General features: G+C 39.0%; 1 protein-coding gene across 1 annotated transcript in view; it reads left to right on the top strand.

Annotated features, from left to right (window-relative positions):
• Window positions 1-698: 698 nt before the first annotated feature.
• rtkna (rhotekin a) overlaps window positions 699-22,872 on the top strand; it is a 124,796-nt gene continuing 102,622 nt past the window's right edge. The window contains exon 1 of the mRNA XM_088336410.1: window positions 699-1,110. Within this exon, the coding sequence (XP_088192536.1) occupies window positions 1,000-1,110 (111 nt within the window). The 5' untranslated portion in view covers window positions 699-999. The remainder of the gene's footprint in view (window positions 1,111-22,872) is intronic.

The raw sequence follows: 22,872 nt of genomic DNA, 5'->3' as shown, positions 1-22,872 counted from the left end.
TTGTTGGTAATATACTGATTAAAGGGATAACCACAAACCTGTCTTATTTTTCCTTTTATACTTCCTTTTTTCTTAACTTCTTTATACAATATAATAATTCGTAATATAATGCCTCAAAGCAAGTGAGCCGTTTGAGAGCCGGCTTTCTTTAATGCTAAAAAGAGACATACTTCCTTTCACTATACAACTACCACGGAATGATGCATGATGGGAAATCCCCAGGCGGCAGACGCATGCGCACAGTAGCATCAAACCGCTCACTTCGTTTGCAACGGAAAAAAAAAACATACCGAGATAGAGGCTACTATAGAGGACTTGATTAGTTTGCCGTTTCGTCATAGTCGGTGTGTACCCATAATTGACAAATTTGCGTTATTCCGTACAGATTTACTTGTACGTCGTACACGTCTTCAAATGCATAATAAACATACTTTGTACGGCAAAAACGTACAGGTTGACAGGTATGAATAAGGTGTGGGTTTGAAAGAACAGTATCATACTCAGGGCCACAATTGGCCCCCGGGCCGTGGGTTTAAGACCCCTGGTTTAAAGTAAATTTTGAAGTAGTTTTTCTTAAAATCATTTTTGTAAAAGTAAGAGTAATTTATGTTGATTCCATTATAATTTTTAACGTAGGCTTTCTCTTTGAATTTAAAGGGCAGGCGAGTTTCACATTAACGGTGGAAGTGTTGCGTGAACGGGGCAGGGCCAACTTTAGCTCTCCGGTACTTGACTTTACGGTGACCGCAACTACAGAGAGCACAGCACAAAACACGGAGTGAAAATTTTCCTAGAGTAAGACAATTTACTCCTCTTTCAACTTTCCCTTTTTGAGAAAAAGCTTTCTCGGTTCGACGATCTCGCTCCCCGAGCTGCGGGGGACACCAACGGGATCCGAATTCGGCGTCCCGGGTTTTGGGGTTGAACTCTTGACGGGCTACCGGCGGTTCGCGGAGGAGTACCCCAAGAGAGTCAGCGTGTGCGAGGGTACCAGCAAGTATGTTTTGTCGGAATCAAACTACCAGAGCTACGGTCGCCCGCGGCTCTGCTCTTGAAATGGAGATACGGCGAGGGAAGTTCAGAAAAAGTCTTTACGTGAATACATCACAGGTAAGCAAAAATCGGCGCAGGGTTCTGCTTTCATAGAATCAAATGATATTTTTTTAAACAAACGTTTTCATTCGGTAACGTTCCACTTGAAGTCAGATTTATAATGTATCCTTTTGTTTATCCAATTGTATGCAATGTACAGTACCAACTAAAGTGCTCAACTGTCCAAATGCACGATAATGAACGACAGTAACCCCTTAACAGGGTTGGGTAAAGTTACTTTAACTGGATTACTTTCAATTACTTTTCGATTACTCCAATACCAAATATGCTAATAAAAGACAAAAGAAACTAAATATGAATAAAATGACTAAATTTTGTGCAGGCTTGGGGAGTAACGGAATACATGGAACGGCAAAAATGATGTTGGCAAGCTGTTTGCATTTATTTTCATTTTGTTTCTGTTGCATTTGATGTTAGTTTTGCCGGAGATCAAAGATATCAAAGCCAGGAGAGAAAGCTTACCACGTGTTGTGAGTCATAATTTTATTCATATTTAGTTTCTTTTGTCTTTTATTAGCATATTTGTTATTGGAGTAATCCAAAAGTAATTGAAAGTAATCCAGATTAAGTAATCCTACCCAACCCTGCCCCTTAATGTGACTGTACAATTAGCTTAAAATCCAAGTCGTACCCAAAGTAAATTGAATGATTTTCTTAAACCATTTAAAGAATATGGATGGTTTTGGTCTCTTTTGAAGTGTAACATTGACGTTTTGTCGCATACTGAAATAATCACAGAAATAGAATCTTTTTGTTCTCGATTGAATTTCTTTTTAGAATCACATGCCTACAGATGAGTGTAGCATGGGCATCAAAACTGGGAGACAATGGCGTGAAGCCTTACTTTGTACCTTGTCAAATCTGATCAAAATCTGAAAACTTATGTAACATTGTATTTTACACATTTTTGTAAGGGTAGGTTTAGGCGTTTCCAAAAGTGGCCATTTGATACCTGCATACCTGTTAATCACAAAAACTTACAGGTACCTGTCAACCTCCAGTGGTCCATGCCCGTACAAACTGTTGTATTTTCCCTACAAAATACAAAATAATCTTAGACCATTTTTTTTTCTGAATGATTTATGATGGGAAATCCCCAGGCGGCAGACGCATGCGCACAGTAGCATCAAACCGCTCGCTTCGTTTGCAACGAAAAAAAACCATACTGAGACAGAGGCTACCGCGGAAAACTCATTAGACTTTCGTGATAGTCTGTGTTTACCGGGTGTTACCCATAATTGACAAATTTGCGTTTTTCCGTACAGATTTTCTTGTACGTCACACACGTCTTAAAATGCATAATAAACGTACATTGTAAGGCAGAAACATACAGGTTGACAGGTATGCCATTTGGAGACGACCAGTTTACAACACTAAAACCTTTACACATTGGTATTTTATTTTAGCCGATATTTTAGAGATTGTGAAATAGTTGTAAATGTTTGACTTCTTTCCAGAAGTTAAATCAATGATTGTGCACACTTGTGCGTAAACATGGTGCGTAAAAATGGTGTGTAAAATTAATCACAATTTGCTTTGTGTATGTTTAATTTTGACTCTGATTTGAATATGCATGGCAAAAAGGTTATACATGTATATAGTCTAATGCGGGCTGTGGACTGTGGGGGGGAAATGCTGCTATTTGCTGAGAAGGGTGTCAATCTAAAGATCAGAGGCTAGCTACCATGCTGAGAATAATTTTCAATAATTTTAAATGAGGAGTTTTGGAGCGAAATATTTGTATTAGTTGAAGAAACATCAATTCAAGGAGACATGCTTTTGGATGATTTCTTTTTATCTGTCGGCATTATCGTTTGTTTTGGAGTAAATATTAATTACGGTTGAATTCTCTGGTTTGTCCCAGCTGTAACCAAGCCATTTTTGGGTTACATTAACAAATATCAAGACGGCCAGGGGACGTAATTGGTGAGTTATGCCGGCTTTATTTTTTTTTTTATAGTCAAAATGTGTCCAATTTGAAATAGTCATCATAGCTTGAATCCCAAGATTTTAAGCTTTGATCTCTGAGCCTGGAGCACTCATGAAACGAGTCATATATGGCATACGAGCCATGGGTTCCTGACCGTTTGGCTAGATGTTACCTGAAGTGACTAGGAATACTTATCGTTGTCATCAAGTGATCTAGAAGTAATGACCCCCACCCAATACACACACACGCAATCTTCCCTGTGCAGTACTTACTCTGTCCAATACACACTGATTACAAAAGAAATACGGGCAAAAAGGGACAAAAATACTTAGCGTAGTTTCGCATAGCCTAGCGGTCAAAACTTTATGTCCTTCCGGGTCAGATACCTATCTTGACAACAGAGGTGGGTAGTACATTAACTCCGTTACATTTACTTGAGTAAGTTTTGGGAAATTTTGTACTTCTAGGGGTATTTTTAAATCCCTATACTTTTACTTTTACTTAAGTAAATTTGTGAAGAAAATAACGGTACTTTTACTCTGCTACATTAGGCAACATTAAAGTCGTTACTTAATGAATGCCCTCCACAAAAGCAATACCGACAATGAAAACACTGAAGAGGAGGAACTAGTTTTAGATTTAATGTATTTTTTTGTTGATTGGGTGGACTTTGATAATTTGATGATCTGATTGGTTGTTTTAAAAAAAAAACAATGAATATGACGTTGCTACAGTTACTCAGTACTTGAGTAATTTTTTTCTCCAAGTACTTTTTTAGTTTTATTCAAGTAAGTATTTGGATGACTACTTTTACTTGAGTAATATTATTCTGAAGTCACAGTACTTTTACTTGAGTACAATTTTTGGCTACTCTACCCACCTCTGCTTGATAACAGACGCGTTCATACCTTTATACACATACAAGTTAATGTGCACCACCCCATGGAATAACCAAAAATAACCATTTAATGACATACTGTACATACATTTTGGCTCCTACATACAGTACTAATATATTGTACTCAAATTCACTCCAATGAACAACATTATATTACAATAACTACGCACAGCACAAACTGGTTAAAAGACGTCTAAAGGAGGGCCGGAAGACGTTTATATTTGGTTGAAAAGTGAAAGATAAACAGATCCGTCTGTCCAAATTTTATACTCAATACAGTACCAAATTTATCCATCTATCTACCCTGGTCATATCCCTTGAGAGGGGTGACCAACAGCAAGACAAACACATACACAAAAAAAAAAAAAAAAAAAAAGAGAAAAAGTAGCAAAAAACACACACAAACATATTTTGGGACCATGGCCAACCCAAATGCCCAAACACCCAAACAAGTTAAGCACCTCGGGACCCAAGTTGGTTATGTTTTCGTCCCTCCAGATGAAATGGGACACGAGAAAGCGGCCATGTCACTCGGGTCAGGGTGACACAACACACTCTTCTGTTCAACAGCAGGGCCCAACAGCTTTCACTGGTTTACCCCTGCCGCATCACACGGGTGCCTTGCCCATCCCTTCGAACACGTCGAAACATCCCACTATCCTTTTAATTGCCTATATTCACAATAATCAACATTAACACACAGGAACAACCCACCACCACAAAATGGTTGAAATTCTGTTTTGAGGACTTCTATATTTATTTGTAAAGTGCTAAATGAAGATCTTTTTTTTTCCTTCTTTGTTAAATACAATACCAAGGCCTGTACTCAAATGCCAAAATTCACGATAATAAACAACATTAAAATACAGTGACGATTCACCAAGCACAAAGTGGTTTTTCACTTAACCAATACAGTGAAACCTCGGTTCTCGACCATAATCCGTTCCAGAACCCTGTTCGAAAACCGATTTGTTTGATCACCGAAATAATTTTTCCCATTAAAAATAATGTAAATCGTTTAAATCCGTTCCAACACCCTGAATGTTTACCTTGAATGTTTAACGTAAACATAAAGCTAACCCAGGCTAATCGTACGTCCGCGTTATCGTAATCTTCCGTACGAAAGGTTACGCTAACATGAACGTGTAAAAATAAAAAAATCAGGTCGTTTACAAGTCATTTAGCACCCGGGTCTCCACAACAAGTGGTGAGCAGTTCATTGGAAAGGGGGCCCCGTTCCAACAACCTGAAAGTTGGGCTCCGTTCCAACACCCTGAATGTTTACCTTGAATGTTCAAAGTAAAAATAAAGCTAACCCAGGCTAATCGTACGTTCGCGTTATCGTAATCCTCCGTACGAAAGATTACGCTAACATGAACGTGTCAAAATAAAAAAATCAGGTCGTTTACAAGTCATTTAGCACCCGGGTCTCCACAATAAGTGGTGAGCGGTTCATTGGAAAGGGAGCTCCGTCCCAACACCCTGAAAGTTGGGCTCCGTTCCAACACCCTGAATGTTTACTTTGAATGCTCAACGTAAACATAAAGCTAACCCAGGCTAATCGTACGTTCGCGTTATCGTAATCTTCCGTACAAAAGATTACGCTAACATGAATGTGTAAAAATTAAAAAAAAGGATAAAGAATAATAAATAGGATTTCTTACCTTTGTGGTGGTCAGCAGAAGGAGCAGGTGGACAGTGGTGTATTCCCTAGCAAGATCAGACACTCACACACCTCCTTCATATTTTGCTATTATTTCTTTCTTAAATGCAAAAGTTGTACGCACTACTTTTCTTTTTTCACCTGTAGCAACTATGCTGCTTGCACCGACCTTCATCGGAGGCTTAATTAGGGGCTAAACACTTCGTACACCTATATTAAAAGCGAAAGCAAAACGAAGCAACAGTTGGTCACGAAAAGAGCCATCTACACCCGTACGCCGCTCAGCATCGCACCCTAGCGTACTCACTCACGCATTACCGGCGTTCGAACTCTGATTTTTTGACCGAACAGCGAAGCAAGAATTTCCCAATTTTTTGTCGGACTCCGATTTGTTCCAACTCAGAGGCGTTCGAAAACCGAGGTTCCACTGTATATACATACACCTTTTGGATAAGAACTTAGCATAGACAAGGCGTTCTAATTTATATTTTGAGAACTATGAGTTCAGCGGTAAAAATCTGTTAACTGTAGATCACATCACAGTGAGCTTTAGTATTGACCAATCATAGATTTACAGTGGTTCTTACAAATCTTTCATTTGAAAAAGCTTTCTCTTTTTAGTTGTCAACAATATACATTTTGGGGAAAAAGGATATTTTCTCTACTATTTAGTGAAAACATTCAGTATTTCCCCCAAAGATGAGGATTTAAACTGTAATGACTGGAGGTCTCGCTCATGTTGAACTAACTAATTTGGCACAGTATTTTATTTTATTTTGAAGTCACATTAGTACATTTAGCTCTGCTTGGTGACTCTTTCACTTTAATTACACTCAAAGAGCTCCACTGCATTGTGCATGTCGTTAAACAAATGTTAATTGCTTTGGCAATTTGTTCTACTCTGCCCTACTACAGTATAGCATTTAGAATTTTTTTTCCCCCGTGCCTACAGGGGCATGGGCGTTTTTGGTGTCCAGCTGTGGATTGGCAGAACTGCGTACTTCATTTACATCTTGTGCTTAATATTCCTAAATGGTTTGCTCGTATAATTGTGCTGGGATGCTAGCAACAGAAGTAATAATGCTTTATTTTTAATTATATGCTTATAATTTCTTTCCGTTTTAATGGTTCTCAGCAGTTTTTATAGTCTCCTTTTTAATGGTTTTGGGAATGCCCGAAGGACTTGAAGCATGTGTGTGTGTATATTTACATTTGCTAACATTAGAGAAAAAAACTGTATTCCTCAAAGGATGAGAAGTAGGTCAAAATTCAGCTGTTCATCACCCGATGCAAATATCCGCTACTTCCGGTCTTTCTGTCAACATCTGCTTTGTGTTAGCTACTGTATTTGAGAAATGTAGACTGTCTCAGAAGGATTTCTAATCTAACCCTAACCACTTTAACACTACGTCTGCTTTATGTTGACTCTTCCTGCCTTTTGAAGCCGATTCCAAGTCTGCTATTTGGTATGGACTTCAAATGTACTTTGCAGCACATATGCCGGAGCATAAAGGCTGTACATTCAGGGTATACATGTGATAAAATGAAAATAAAGAAGAATATGAGTAAAGTTAGACAGAAGTATTGCTTGGAGACTGGCCCAAGTAGTAAATGCTTCAGGAAATAGTGCCTTGAAAAATAGTACAACCACATTAGCAGTAACATATAACAAAAAAGAATGAATAAAACTGTCTCTGAGCCTTTCTGTCTTCTTTTTAAAAGACCTGTTTTGTCTCCTAGAGAACAGGTCAACGAAGTGGTGGACAGGGTGAGAGGATTCCCTATTAATGTTATCAGGTCCGCTGCTGCTGATTTTTTGGGCTGTGTTGATGATTCCGTGCAAGGTTCTCCTGTCGTGCACCCAGCATACCACAACACCAATATGGATGATTCTACAAGAGCCGAGGACTCTTGAAGTCGTATCCGATTTTAGTTTTACGATAATTACCAGCAGTGATGAAGGTAAGATACCAAAAAGAATGCCCCCAATTGGTCTTGTTTTATGCCATACTACAGTATTGGAGTTTTTCTCACATTACTTATCATGAGCAGCATTTGGCTAAATTCAACAAAAATAAACAAGATTACTGCAAAATGTGAGAGATGTTTGTATTGAAAAGCTGATAAGAATGCAGTATGTGGACGTTTAAGTAAAGCTGAATTGCAAGACTGAACTATAAATTGAAGCTTGAGTAGTACAGTTAGGGTGGGATAAGGTATTGATTCCCTGTATTTCGCGCACCCAACCATCAATGTGTTTTGGGGGGGCTCTAGTTTATAAGCATACACTCTCTTTGAGCTTATTTATTGGCTGTGTGCGCTCATCTCTCAGGAACCACCTTATAACCTTTGGAAGTCATGCACACTCTATTATATATCGATCTGCTGTCTTCAGTTATGCTGTATGTGCTGCAGAGTTTAATTGTGACATACTGAGTGCAGTGTTTCCCTCAACAGTTGGTAAAGCAGGAGTTTAATACAAGGCGAATGGATGATTGCTTGATTTGCACTGTTTGCTGAGCACTCAAAACGACAGAACCTTAATTCCTCATTGATCACGTTTTATGGGGACCAAATAAGAGAATACAGACTCTCCCCTACTTACGAACATTCGAGTTACAAAAATACATACAAAGATTTTTTTCGGGATGTTGAAAAATACTTGGACAGTTAGATTTTGTATTGTACACCTTTTTCCAAATACAGGACAGTACTGTAATTCTTCTTTCCGCTGCTACCGGCGTGTGGCGCTGTGAAAGCTCACCCAGCTTCCACCCAGTTTCCACCCAGAAGAAGAAATCAGCTTACCCTTCCTATTTCGTGTGTAAACATTCTATACTGTATCTCCAGCGCACTAAGAACTAAGACATTTTTATTGTTTACTATCTCTTGCATCCATTCAATATGGTTGGTGTAAAGTGTAAAGAAGAGGCAAGCCGTTTCATTTGAAATGAAAGTGGAATAAGAAAGCTTGATGCGGTTGAGAAAATGGTTGGATCGCTTTTTTTCGGCCACTTTCTACCACGGAGGAGGAAGTCGCCTAGCAACTTGCGAACAAATTCAACTCACGAACGATCGTCCACAACGTATCCTTTCCGTAATTAGGGTATTCTAATTTCTGTGCACATTTACGTAGCTTTAAAAAAATCTTCTCATCTTAATATGACAATTCCCTTGTAAACATATGTAAACATACTGAATGCACTTACTACCAGAATACCTTCACCATTATATCAGTCTAAACCTAAAGTGACTGCTCAGTATTTTAATGCCGAGACTCAACCTCACTTGTGGCGACTTGAGCTTTAAATATTGTTGATGCTCAGTCAGTGGATATATCATCTGTGATTGGAGCAACATAGCTAAAAGGCTGTGGCAGCCAGTGAGATTTTGAACATTTTTTGTTGCTATTTTGCTGCAGGCTGAATGCAAATGGAACTGAGAGTCCAGCATTGTCAAACTTGATCACTGCTGTTTTGATTTGAAAATATTATACGGTCTGGTAAATGTGTTGTATAACTTGTACTTGTGGTGATTTTTCTGGGTTTTGGTGTAGGAAATAACATGGTCAGTATAAAAAAATAATGGCAAGACAAGAAAACAATGACATGCATTTAGGTAACGTGTTTTTCGGACTATACGTACGGCGCACCCAAAATTACGAAATTGGCCAAGTGCGCCTTATAAACTTGTGCGCCTTTTTTGTGAAATGTGATACCATATTTGTGCAATAATTGAAAAAAAATGTTATTGCTGACCACAATTTGATAACAATGGTGGCAACGGGGACTGAACCAGCAATAGTAGTAGCATTGAATCCTAACCCCCAGGGCGCTAGGGACATGTATGGTTGTTCACACATGTACCGTATTGAATGCAATGGGAATCAGTCCCCGATCGCAGCGGATGATGACACATGAAAAGGCATTAGGACTTGTCTCGATCACACTATTTTTAGTCTCGGTAACAGACATGTTGGAGTAGAGAGAATGTTGTTTCACTTTTTCTCAGCTAAAGTAACAAATGTTTTATTTTTGTGAATCGGGACGACCCAATAAATTCCTATAATGCCATTTTCTCTAATTAGTTCAGAGCGACCAAATTACCTCCCACAATGCCTTTCTCGTCCTTAAGTTCAGAATCTTGTGCGCTCCGTAAAGACGTTGGAAGTCAGTGGTAGAATACTGTATGTCAGTGGTCCCCAACCTTTAAAGTCTGACAATATTCTCGAGGCCCATCCTAATAATAACATCAACAATTTAGTACTGTGACTAAAAATAGTGTGATGATGAGATAAGACTTAATGCCTTGTCATACGCCTAGTGGTCCAGTGGATGAAATTGGTGTGACTGCATGCTAAGATCTTGGTTTGAGTCCCGTTGCATCCAATGGTATGAAATTGTATACATTTGTGACCACTGATATTTTACAATAGGTCAATAAATGTGTTTATGTGGCACATTTTTCTTAATTGTGCAATCCTAGCCCTTACAGTAGTTTAATGCTGTCCCTAATATATGTAATAAAATATCACAAATTGTGATTTTTTTGGGGGGTGTATCCTATATCTGGTGGGCTTTATAGTGAGGAAAATCTGTTTTTTTATTTAAATCTGTTCTCTTACTAGTCTGTGAATCTGTATGCTAGCATCAGTTGGACCTAAGTAGAACTCGGCTCTATCTATCAAGCTTCTTTTGTCCAAGGCCTTTCCTTCATGCTCTCCAAATTTACTGTGTCAGCCGAAGCCACCCAAGACGCATAACACACTTATTATAACAACTTACATGGAATATACTCTAATATTTCATGTTATTTTCTTACCCAGTAATGATCTACTGACTAGTGTACTATGCTGCGGTTACCACCAACTTTGCACAGTCTGAAAATGGTTCAGCTAATGTTGGATGTGTGTGTGTTTATGTGTGAGACGGCGCACCCTTGTGCCCACAACTCTCCCCCAATGATTATAATTGGCCTGTTGTGTTGATGAAAGCTCTTACTAGTGGTTGTTTTTTTCTGCTTCCTCCACCCTGTTCATCACCAACGATTGTAGCTTCAGAAGCTACGTTTGTTGGGCGTTTCTATTGTAAAAAATATTTAGTTAAAAAAAGAAAAACACAAATATAGAATTGAAAAGAACTGTCTTTTTGTCATTATAGCAATGTATTGTACATTGTTTGAAACCAGATTAGAAGTGTTACTACTAGAAGAACATGGTGTACATTTTTTTTACAATGAGATGAAATGTGGTACTCCTGGATTTATATAATTTAAAAAAAAAGAAGAAGAAAAAATCTGTGTTCGTTCTGGTGCTTGAAATCCTTGAGAATGCTTGAATGTAATTGTTGTGTCTTCAATGATTGAAAAAGTGCTTGTAAATATTACCATGTTTCACGACAAGTCTGCTTAAAAATGATGCAGACACTGCTCTCTGGCGGCCTTGACTTACCGTGGCATTTTTTCTTGCCTCACGATTAACAGGAGCTGGCATTAGTTTGAACAGCATTGTCTGATAGCATCGCCCCCTATGGGACACACATATGAGGACGAGTGCATGCTACACCTAAACAGGGGACTAAAAAGTGTGTATTTTTGCAAGGATTACGTATCGATTATAGACATTTACGATGAGCTATGTAGAAAATTAAGGTAGTGTTTCCCAGTGGTAAATTACAGTATAATGAGAAGAACTTCCTGACACTAAAACGTAAGCTACATATTGCATATTAGTCATTTTACCCAACATCTAGATGGGGAGAGATTTCTTTTTCAAACAAATATGGATTTAATCGAAATCTAAAGCATCACATGTCTTGGTACATGCACACGCAAGATTTAAAACTGCAAATGTAAATCTCCCATATATTTGTGGATTTGAAAAGTACTTGATTCACACCGGCACTATTCTTTAAATTGTTCTGGAGAAATTGGAAAATTGGCTTTAAAAATCTTCAAAAAGTGCTTGAATTTGTCCATGAAAAAGGTGCACAAACCTTGGTGGTACTATTGGATAAATATGTAATAAAAGACTATAAGAGTAGCTGAGCAATATTTGTTCAATATTTTTCAAAATTATCTTTGTCACCAATAACATGTTGCAGTCCTTCAGAATGAGCAAGCTTAGCTGATGATTTTCTCCTGCCTGCTGTCTTGCACCCAGCTTACCACACCGTGATGCCGTATGCCAGTATGCTCTCCACTTTGGCTCTGTCGAAATATATGTGTCCAGAATTAGTGCTGTTTTTTTTTAGTTTCCTCTTTTACCTTGCGCTACGTGTACATTCTACTTTTTCACAGCAACCAGTTTGAACTGGTGATTTATGATGAGAGTGACTTTAAATAAGATGTCCAAATGGCATCAATCTCTTCTGTAGTCCGTCCAAAAAATAAGTTTCCAATATGTTTTACGAGGTCATGCTTTTAGCGTCTGGATTTGTTTGTTTTCAATGAATCAAGTACTGACATCCTTGGATCATGAATGGAATGTTTTTAGGAGACGGTTAGCAATAAAAAAAAAAACGGTAAAGCTAATAAGTGATATACTATGGTACTCATAATTTGATTATTTGATGCATTGCAATGCACATGCAAGAGATTCTGAATTGAGTCATAAATATCAGTAACTGATTTAGCAATAGAAAAGAAATTGGATTCTGAAGCTAGTCAATAGTCTGTAATCACGGATATTGGTAAGGATTAGCATATCGAGAGCCGATTAAAGAATACCTGTAGCGTTTTTTGGGGGAAAAAAATGGAGGGAATCAGATAAAGATTGAATCATTATATTTGGGAATACACTGCTGTCACCAACCCTTTTAAAGCTGAGAGCTACTTGTAACTGGTTAGTGCGAAGGGTTACCAATTGGATATGTATTTTCAAAATAACGTATCATGTTATTACTACGATGTTACTATGTTATTATTTCATTACTCGGTTGTGAGTAATTAGAATAGGTAGGCTCAGTCAACCACTTCAAAATCTAAATTTTACAAGAGCGCTGATTGATATACATATAGGCTAATTTTAAAAACATTTTTTTTTCAATAAGTGAAAAAATAAGAAATTGACAAGGGTTTGGACCCTAAGGTTTTCGTCCAACTGAAAAGCCAACAATGTAGGTTCAATGTAGGGCTGTAACTACTTTGTTTTTTGATTGATTGATTAATCTTAAATATTTAAAATTTTCATTTTTTAATATTGAAGTTTTGGAAATTTTGTGCACAACAGAATATTCCATAATATAAAACAATAAAAAAATCTAAGCGTTTGTCAAAAAGCCCAACAATAAACAAGAACACAAACAAATGTATGCTGTACACTCGCAAAAAAATGTAAGATATTTTTATAAAATGAGAGGCAACATTGGAGGAGAATACAACTATCATGCATGTCATCTTGCTGTACATTGAATGTATACAGGACTTGGAGTTGCATGTCTGAAAAGTGCTATATAAATGGTATGGATTTGGATCAAGATGACCTTGTGCATCAAAATATGGTCTCAGAGCGTCCTCTGCTTGACTGAAGTGTTACTCCAAATTTGTCGCCAGAACACTAGCATGGACTTTCTGAATGACCTCAACAAATTCTTTGGAAGGTTCGAGGCACAAAACGGCACCCCTGCAGCGAAAGCGGTTCCAAATCAGGGCGAAAGAGCACTCCACCTGGACTCATCTGACGTGAGGAAGACCCTGAGAAGGGTCAACACAAGGAAGGCTCCAGGCCCGGACAACATTCCGGGGCGGGTACTTAGGGAGTGCGCCGATCAGCTGGCTTGTGTACTAACAGACATTTTCAACACCTCGCTAGACCAAGCCAAAGTACCATCATGCTTCAAATTTGCCAACATCATCCCAGTGCCAAAGAAACCCCAGATCTTATCACTCAACGATTACCGGCCCGTTGCACTGACTCCTATCATAATGAAGTGCTTTGAGAGACTGGTTAAAGAGCACATCACCTCCAGTCTCCCCTCCTCATTCGACCCCTTTCAGTGTGCCCTCTTAACCAGTGATGCAGTGTTTACGGACCAGGTGAGTTTGTTTGTGATGTGCACCCCTAGGAACTTGATACTGCTGACAACCTCCACAGCCTTGTTGTTGATGCAAAGTGGGGCATGGTTGGGCTGGTTTTTCCTAAAGTCGACAATGATCTCTTTAGTTTTGTCGACATTCAGGACCAGGCTGTTGTCCCTGCACCAGCCCACCAACTGCTCCACCTCCTCTCTGTTGGCCAGGTCGTTGTCATCCCTGATGAGGCCCACCACTGTTGTGTCGTCAGCATACTTCACGATGTGGTTTGTGGCGGACCTAGGCGCCTGTACTTCCTGCGGAGGATGAGGAGAGCCCACCTGCCCCCACCCTCTCTCATTACATTCTACAGGGGCACCATAGAGAGTATCCTGACCAGCTGTATCTCTGTGTGGTGTGGAGGCTGCAGCGCTACCGACTGGGGTAGTGTTAGGAGGGTAACGAGGACAGCAGAGAAAATAATCGGGACTACACTTCCCTCCATTCAGGACATTGGCCAGAAGCACTGCCTATCCCATGCTAAAAACATTACCGGGGACCCCTCTCACCCCCATCATGGACTGTTCACTCTGCTAGCCTCTGGGAAGAGGTACTGCAGTGTGCGGTGCAGGACCACCAGGCTCCGCAATAGTCTAGTCCCCCTGGCCATTAGACTGTTAAATGGTCAATCTAACATATAGTTAACTTAAATCTAAATGGCTGCTAATCTGACTTTTGCACTACTGGCAGTTTTTTTTATAGCTTGCCACTCCTTGCACATTGCTCTCTGCACTATTGTAATTACAGCGTTATTGTTACAGTGTTAATGTTACTGTGTACCTGACTTGTTATCCTGACTGCCCATTTTGCGCATCTGGTTAGCTACTCTTCTTGCACTATCGGAACTATGGTAAAATACTATACGTAGCCAAAATACAATACAACATTATTTATATCTGTACATTCAAGGAAACTGTGGGGGTCAGATGCATCGACATTTCGTTCTGTATACACGTGTACTAGAATGACAATAAAGTAGATCTGAATCTGAATCTGAATCTGAACAGCACAACGAATCAATGACGAAATTTGTTGTAAACACTTTAAATCAGGGGTGTCAAACTCTTTTGAACTCGGGGGCCACACGATAGAACAAACATTCTGTCGGGGGCCGGACTAGTAGATTACAGAGAAAGAAAAAGAGAGATAAAGAAATAAGAGAAAGAGGGAGGAAAAAGGAGAGAGGGCGGGACAAAGAAAGCAAAAGAGAGAGAGGGAGAGAGCGTGAGAAATAAAAGAGATAAAAAAGTCATGAGAGAGGGGTAAAGAAAGGGAGAGGAAGAAAGAAATCCAAAGAGAAATAGAAAGACAGAAGGAGAGAAAAGAGAAAAGAGATAAAAGGACAAAAGGAAGTGAGAGCAAAAGAAGTTAAAAAGTCACGGAGAGAGAAAGAGACAAAGAGCAACAAAGGAAGAGAAAAAGAGAGACAGAGAGAGAGAGAGAGAGAGAGAGAGAGAGAGAGAGAGAGATACAAGTACAGTGTCCTTGTTCGAGGCACCTTTCTTTGGCAACATCAAGTTGACATATTTCAACCTGCAGCTTGTTTTTCTCTCGCGCTTCTCTGAGTGTTGTCTCGCGGGCCAGATTCAATCCCTTAGCGGGCCTGATCTGGCCCACGGGCCGCCTCTTTGACACCTGTGCTTTGAATAATAAATTTTATCGATTCGTTGTGGCAGCCCTAGGTAAAGGGACAAAGTGTTTTTTTTTTAATACTTCAGATAAGCTGGGCAGCACAGCGGCGCAGTTGTTAGCGCGTGTGCGGCACAGTTCTGAGGTCATGAAACCTTCCTGTGTGGAGTTTGCATGTTCTCCCCGTGCTTGCGTGGGTTTCCTCCGGGCACTCCAATTTCCTCCCATATTCCCCAAAATATGCATGTCAGGTTAATTGGGCGGTCCAAATTGTCCCTAGGTGTGAATGAGCGAGCAAATTGTCTGTCTCTGTGTGCCCTGCGACTGACTGGCAACCAGTTCAGGGTGTCCCCTTCCACACTGTCTGAAGATAGCTGGGATGGGCTCCAGCACTCCCGCGACCCTACTGAGGATAAGCGGTGCAGATAATGGATGAATGGATGAAAAAAGCTAAAAAGTCATATTATTTCGATGCGTTGCAATGCACATGTAAAGGATTTTGAATCAAGTCATAAATATCAGTAATTGATTCAGAATTACAAAATAAATTGGACTCTAAAGCTAGAAATTAGCATTCGTACAAGTCAGTTCTAAAAATACTATTTTAAGGTATTCTCCAACTCACACCATTGTTTTACAAGAAAAGAGCATTAGAATATTGCACATTGTTGATGAACTCTGAGTAATAGTCTATCACTTATATGTGTTTACAACGGTCATTGAAATCATGTAAAATTATTGTTAGTTTCGTACTTTTCTATATAAAATCCAACTAGCAACTGATTAGGACAATCTTTGGAATATGTGGTGATGGACTCCGAAATCATGCATATATTTGCCCGCTCATCTACAGCAAACGAGCAAGGTCATATAGATGTTGCCAAGGCAACTCTTCTGGCAGAAAAAAATAAAAAAACAGAACCTTACACCATGAGCCAGTTGAGAGAAGAGCGGTGTCCAAGGAATGACAAAATACTCTTTCAGTTCCTTCAAAGGAACTCTGTGTAACCAGCCAACAATAAACCCTCGCTTGTTCCGGGGTTTCGAACACGTTCCTATGTCATAAAATAAGGCAAACAGGCCCATAGGTTCTCACTTTCTGGCCTACTTTGCAGTTCTGGTAGTAGTAGTTTAAATATACCGTATTTCCCAAACTATAAGGCACACTCAAAAACCTTAAATTGGGCAGAAATTTGAGCCTGGGCCGCCTTATGTGCGGACAAATTTGGAAATACTTACAATATTTATGCAATTATAAATCAGTTGATACATTTTAGGGCCGCAACTAACCATTCTTTTCATAATTAATGAATCGGTAAATTATTTTTTAGATTAATCAAATCATCCGATTTCTTAAAGGCATGCTTAATATCCTCCTCTTTATTCAAATATTGAAGTTTTGGACAGGAAAATAGTGCACCATCACAACAGAATATTATAAAATATAAAACAATTTGAAAAAAAAAAGTGTTAATTAACTTGACAATAAACAAAAATGAATACAGATATATGCTATGCACCTGAAAATATGCAAGATACTCTTTTCCTACCACCTGATCCAAAGATCATATTATTTTTGGACTTATCATGCAAAAAAAAAAGAATACATGTAAGTTTATGTGTTGCAAATTTCAATATCCACAAAAAAATATATCAAAGATGTAAACCCACTTTTCTCAATTTTGTCAACTAATCCGGTTTTTGGTTACATTTTTGAATATAATAAACATTCCCGATATGGAGTTTATATATAATATGCCTTAAAATCTGCTCCTAGTAAAGAGTTTAACCTCCATCCATCCATCCATTATCCGCATTGCTTATCCTCAGTAGGGTCGCAGGGGTGCTGGAGCCCATCCCAGCTATCTTCGGGCAGTGGGCAGGGGACACCCTGAACCGGTTGCCAGCCAGTCGCGGGGCACACAGGGACAGACAATTAGCTCGCTCATTCACACCTAGGGACAATTTGGACCGGCCAATTAACCTTTTTTGCATGTTTTTGGAATGTGGGAGGAAACCGGAGTGTCCGGAGGAAACCCATGCAAGCACAGGGAGAACATGCAAACTCCACACAGGCAGTTCGAACTGATGACTCATGACTAACCGCTGCGGCTCCGTGCTGCCCCCAGAGTTTAACATCTAATTATTATTTTTCTTTGCAGCACTTTCTGTTACCTTGAAAACTGTTAACTTTGTTTCATGATTAACTGTCAAACTAAGTTAAAACTTCCATGCCAATTTTGTATGTAATGATGCGGTGAAAAAGAAAAAAAAAAAGATTAAAAAAAACCTGAAGTCTTTTTTTATAAAACTGTCTTGGCGCCCCCTGTCTGACCAAAGTGGTACTACAACTCTCAGCATCACATAGGAATTCTGTGCACTCTGCATTGATTTGATGTGCTTATAGGTCATAAATCATGTGATAAAAGTAATCGACAATGTAATTAGTTGCCAACACTCTTAATAATTCATGTTTATTTGCATAAACTAATAATTGATTTTAATTGATTTTATTATTTAGTTGTTGCTGCAGATAGAAATGTTACTCCAATTAGTAATAAAAAGAGTGCCCGACTCCTAACCGCCAGATACCCAGAACAATGGATGGTTGTTAACAATTTCATGATGTTAAATGCAATTGGAATCAAACCTGAAATACAGGAGGTAGAATATACTATCCACTCGACAACTATGGATACAGACGACACATAAAAAGGCATTATTTCTCATCTTTTTATTATACTGTTTTTAGTCACAGTACCATGGGTTAGAGATCATGCGGTTAACACTTTCTCAGCTCAAACTTAGCATTGTAAGTGATTATCGTTTTAAGTACGTTCGCCCATGTGTTTATATCTTTAAGTAAGACCTAATTACTTCCCACAACGCCCTTCTCTGCATTAAGTTTAGAGCGAAATGATTACTTCCCACAATGCATGTCTTCATTCAGTTCAGAATCTCATGCGCTTCATAAAGACTGTACCGCGAGGCCTTTGGCTGACAATATTCTTGCTGCCTGGCCAAATAATAACATCAACAATTTAGTATCATGACTAAAAATAGTGTCATGATGAGATAAGACTTAATGCCTTTTGATGTCTCTCTAGTGGTCAAGTGAATAGGATCCAGTGCTAATCATGCCGTGATCCAGGTACAATTAATGTTTGCATTTTCGTAAAATTGTATGAAATTGTGATTATTGATATATGCAAATATGATCAGTGATATACTCCAACTGATCAATGCACTAATGCAGTTCTTTTCCTATGCGCCTTGTAGTATGGAGCACCTTATATATTAGAAAATTTCACATTAAATTCTTTACTGGGTTGCGCCATATCATCAGGGGTGCCTGAATGTACGGAAAATACTGTAGTTAATTTCCAAAACTCGTTCTCTTAATCCGAGCAGAGACATTTTTTAAGGCTGATTACGATTCCGAAGTTCACCCACGTATATGCTTAGAAGTTGTCATGGTACACTAAGAGACAGTTTTGCCAGCAAATGTTGAACATGTTTTAATGTCATTACACAAGCATACTAGTATATTGCTCTTGGCCCATGTTTCTGCTCTGCCCCTGCATAAGTGCTTGCACAAATGTAGAAAAAGGGGTTTAATCTGGTTTTTCACTTCCTTCAAGCCATGAAAACAAATCAGCCATGTCCGAAAGCTCAGCATAGAAATGAGTTGCTCGTATAAAAGCACAATGTTGTTTACTCAGATTGTATTCATGTTCAGCTAAATACAAAAGCAAGAAACGACATTTACTCACCAAAATGCAACAGGGTCTTTTTTTTTTTTTTTTTTAGAATGTTACACACGAGTAGTAATGTCCTTGATGCAATGCAGCACTCACCCTTTCAATCTATAACGGTCTCATTTGCATCTTTGCACACTGACTGAATATAAGCTCATTTGTTCGTTAGAGACACAAAAGCCCCGAAGATGCCTCTGCTCATTCCACATACACTCACCGTCTGGCTTAGTGTAGTGATCCTTTCATCTTGTGTTTTTTTTTTCTGTTGACCTTGCCGAGTTTGATAGAAGAAATCAACTTATTTTATATCCATAGGTAATGAATTTACAAATGTTTACGGTCTTTCAAAATTAACAATGTCCATTGATTCATATTTGTTCTCATACAGTATACCCCTGGATACAATATTAATCCGTTTTGAGGTAAGGATCGTAAGGTAACATTCCCTTATGGAGGGGGATAGAAACTTGGCTAATGCGTTCTGAAAAAACATTCATATTTAAAAAAAAAAGTATATCTTAAGCACTACTTATATGATGAGCAACAAGAGTATGAGTATGGATGTTAAAAGGGGACTGTATGAGAATGTGACTGTGCCGACTGTGTTTTATGGTGCAGAGACTTGGAGCCTGAACACACATTTGAGAAGAAAATTAAATGTTTTTGAGATGAAGTGTTTGAAAAGTATGTTAGGAGTGACAAGACTGGATGGATTGAGAAATGAAATTGTGAGAGACAGAACTGGAGTAGTAGTGGAACTAAGCAAGCGTGTGGATAAGAGAGTTCTTAGTTGGTTTGGACACTTGGAGAGGATGGATGAGGAGCGAATGTTGAAGAGGATCTGCAGAGCAGAAGTAAATTAAAGAGACCAAGAGGAAGGCCGCGATTGACATGGATGGATGGTGTTATGAGTGCACTGCAGGAAAGAGGTCTAAATATAGTGGAAGCTCGAGCTCTTGTTGGTGATAGGAATGAGTGGAGAGGTGTAAAAGGATTGTGGGATGTTTGGACGCCTTAAGGGATGGGCAGGGCACCCTTATGATGCGGCAGGGGTAAACCAGTGAAAGCTGTCGGGCCCTGCAGAAGAGTGTGTTGTGTCACCCTGACCCGAGTGACATAGCTGCTTTCTTGTGTCCCATTTCATCTGGAGGGACGAAAGCATGACCAACTTGGGTGCCGAGGTGCTTAACTTGTTTGGGTGTTTGGGCATTTGGGTCTGCCTTGGTCCACACATTTTTTGTGTGTTCTTTTTGCTACTTTTTCCCCTATTTATTTTCTTTTTTTGTATGTGTTTGTCTTGCTGTCGGTCACCCCTCTCGAGGGATATGACCAGGGTAGATAGATAGACTACTTATATGTAGTGTTTATTAAATTAAAACATGCATAACACAAGTAAAAAATTAAGAGCTGCACAATTTTGTGCGAGTGTATCAGTGCTCAAATCGGCAGGATATGCAATTCTGTACGGTCCTCTTGTTACTTTTTTGCAATTAGGAACTGGAAACTAAAAGAGCATTGCTATTAGTTGATTATATAATCGGTCCACAGGATACTACATTAATCCGTTTTCATGTGAAAGGTGAAATTGTCGTATGGCATGGGATAAAAAAACTTGTTCATATGATTTGCATATCATTATAAATAAATATACATGTAAAGGAAAGATGAATTTTTTGTTTACCTTTGGTGTGAAATGACTTGAGCCGGTACAGTGGAGTTAGTGGGTGGATGCAGAAGGGCGGAAGAGACAGCAAATTAAAATTAAAACCGATTCGAAAAATTTCACGTGCGACGACTATTCTACCCTTAGAACAGGGGTCGGGAACCTATGGCTCGCGAGCCATATATGGCTCTTTCTATGAATACCTATGGCTCAGAGACCAATTTGATTGCATGCAAAATTTCTCCATCTTGTTCAAAACCGGGAGTATCTATGCTATTTAGGTACACGTAAAGCCAAACCCAAGCTAAATGCAATGGAAACACTTCGCAGTATATATAGGGCACGTTTTTCACTACAATTTACAGTCAAGGTGTCACACAAAAAAAGGGGGAAAAAAACTCGTTTTGGCTGTACAACGCTAAAGAATGCTTTATTTAAAAGTTCACTATATAATCTGTGTTCAGTGTTCAGATACTTTATGATGAATCCACAGAACTGTAAATACGCCAAAACACCGGAAGAGAACTTAGTCATTTGATTGGGTGAGTAGGAGGGATGGGTGGAGCTATGCAAAAAGTACAAGCACTCCTTCCCATCTCTCGCCAAAGGTAAGCACATAAGGCTCCCTATTCTCAGAATGTTGTGACGTTTTTACAAAATAAATGCTTGCATCTGGTTTTGAAACCAATATGTATGAAAAAAAGGGTCAAAAGGAGTTTAACTGATCTTGAGTAATTGCAAGAAAGAGACAAGTTTAAAGTGGTCTGTTTGTTGAATTTGGGACAGGGGCTCTGGCATTATTCTCTTTTCATAATTTTTATCAAATCATCAAAAATAAATGTGCTGAAGACTAAGCTTTTGTCTGGGGCGCCGGTTTAGCAATTTAGTAAATTTGTCTCATAATATATGGTGTGGCTCTTTCCCAAAATAAAATTAATATTTTTTGCTTTTATGGCTCTTTGAGTCCAAAAGGTTCCCAACCCCTGCATTAGAAGATCATGTTGCTTTGATTGCCTCCTTATTCTTTATAATTGTCCAGATCGTGGATTGGTTACGGGCATATTCCTTAGCAAGGGTAACGATGTTTGTGCCTTCTTTGTATTTCTTGATATTTGCAAGGTTTTGTATCCAGGGTTATCTTGTTTTTACGTCTCCCTCTGACAACACTGCAAATCTTGAGATCCATAGCTCATAGATACAGTAAAAATGAATACAAAATGGTATCAGACTAAATCTTTAAAAACACAGCAGATCCTAAACTTAACAAAGAAAGAAAAAGGGATCATTGTGGGAGGGAGTTCAGCCACCAGCATATCTGCATCATCAAGATTCTGTGACGCAAACCAATAGCAGGCCAGCATCTTATGTGACATGGATCAATAGCAGACGGAGATGACATACTCGTGAACACTCCGATGTTTGAACTCCTTAAGTATATAGTACACAAATGAATTTATTTTTGTTGTCCTATGGTGGGAAAAATACCATAACTAGGGCCCAAAATATCATAGTCTTCCACATCGTAATGTAGGGACACCATAAGCCAGGTATCTACATTTTGCATTTTTAGCAATGTGTTACCATTGGCAACACTGTTCAGCTCCAATAGTATCAACTGTGGTTCTCTCATTCTAATTTCCCTTATCACTATCAGTAGGCCAGCCTGAAGAGTGCTCATGTCTGTACTTTTTTTCTTCTTAGCAGCGTTTTAGAGAATGGATGGAAAGATAATTGCTTGCCTCATCAACTTGCAACAGCTCTGTAGAGTCCATTGATGCACAGAGTGACAAGTCAATTGGAACATCTAACATCCACTCAGAGTGAGAAGTGCGTGTCACACCTTCCAGTCCGTTGCTTCTTGTCTATACATGAACAACATGCACTAATATATTCACCCTCTCGGCACTCCCAGTCCCGGTTAGTCATTCATTGCAATTGTTCCTTGCGTCAGACTCAAATACACTCACGCTTGTGTGCAGACAGTGACGAAGCACTGCAGGTTAGTACTGAGCAAGGTCTATGGATTTTTGTGAATAACAGACGTGCTTTTCTCACCTGAGCTGACAGATCAATACGTGTGACGGCTGCCTGGTGGTCAAGAACTCTGTAGTTGATCAAAATGCTCGGGTAATTTCAGTCGTCCTATGC

This window comes from Urocampus carinirostris, chromosome 5 (assembly GCF_059441175.1).
Source record: "Urocampus carinirostris isolate Australia breed hairy pipefish chromosome 5, RoL_Ucar_1.0, whole genome shotgun sequence".
Classification (NCBI taxonomy): Eukaryota; Metazoa; Chordata; class Actinopteri; order Syngnathiformes; family Syngnathidae; genus Urocampus; species Urocampus carinirostris.
Note: the sequence above shows the minus strand (reverse complement) of the source record. Positions and strands in the feature narration are given on the sequence as shown.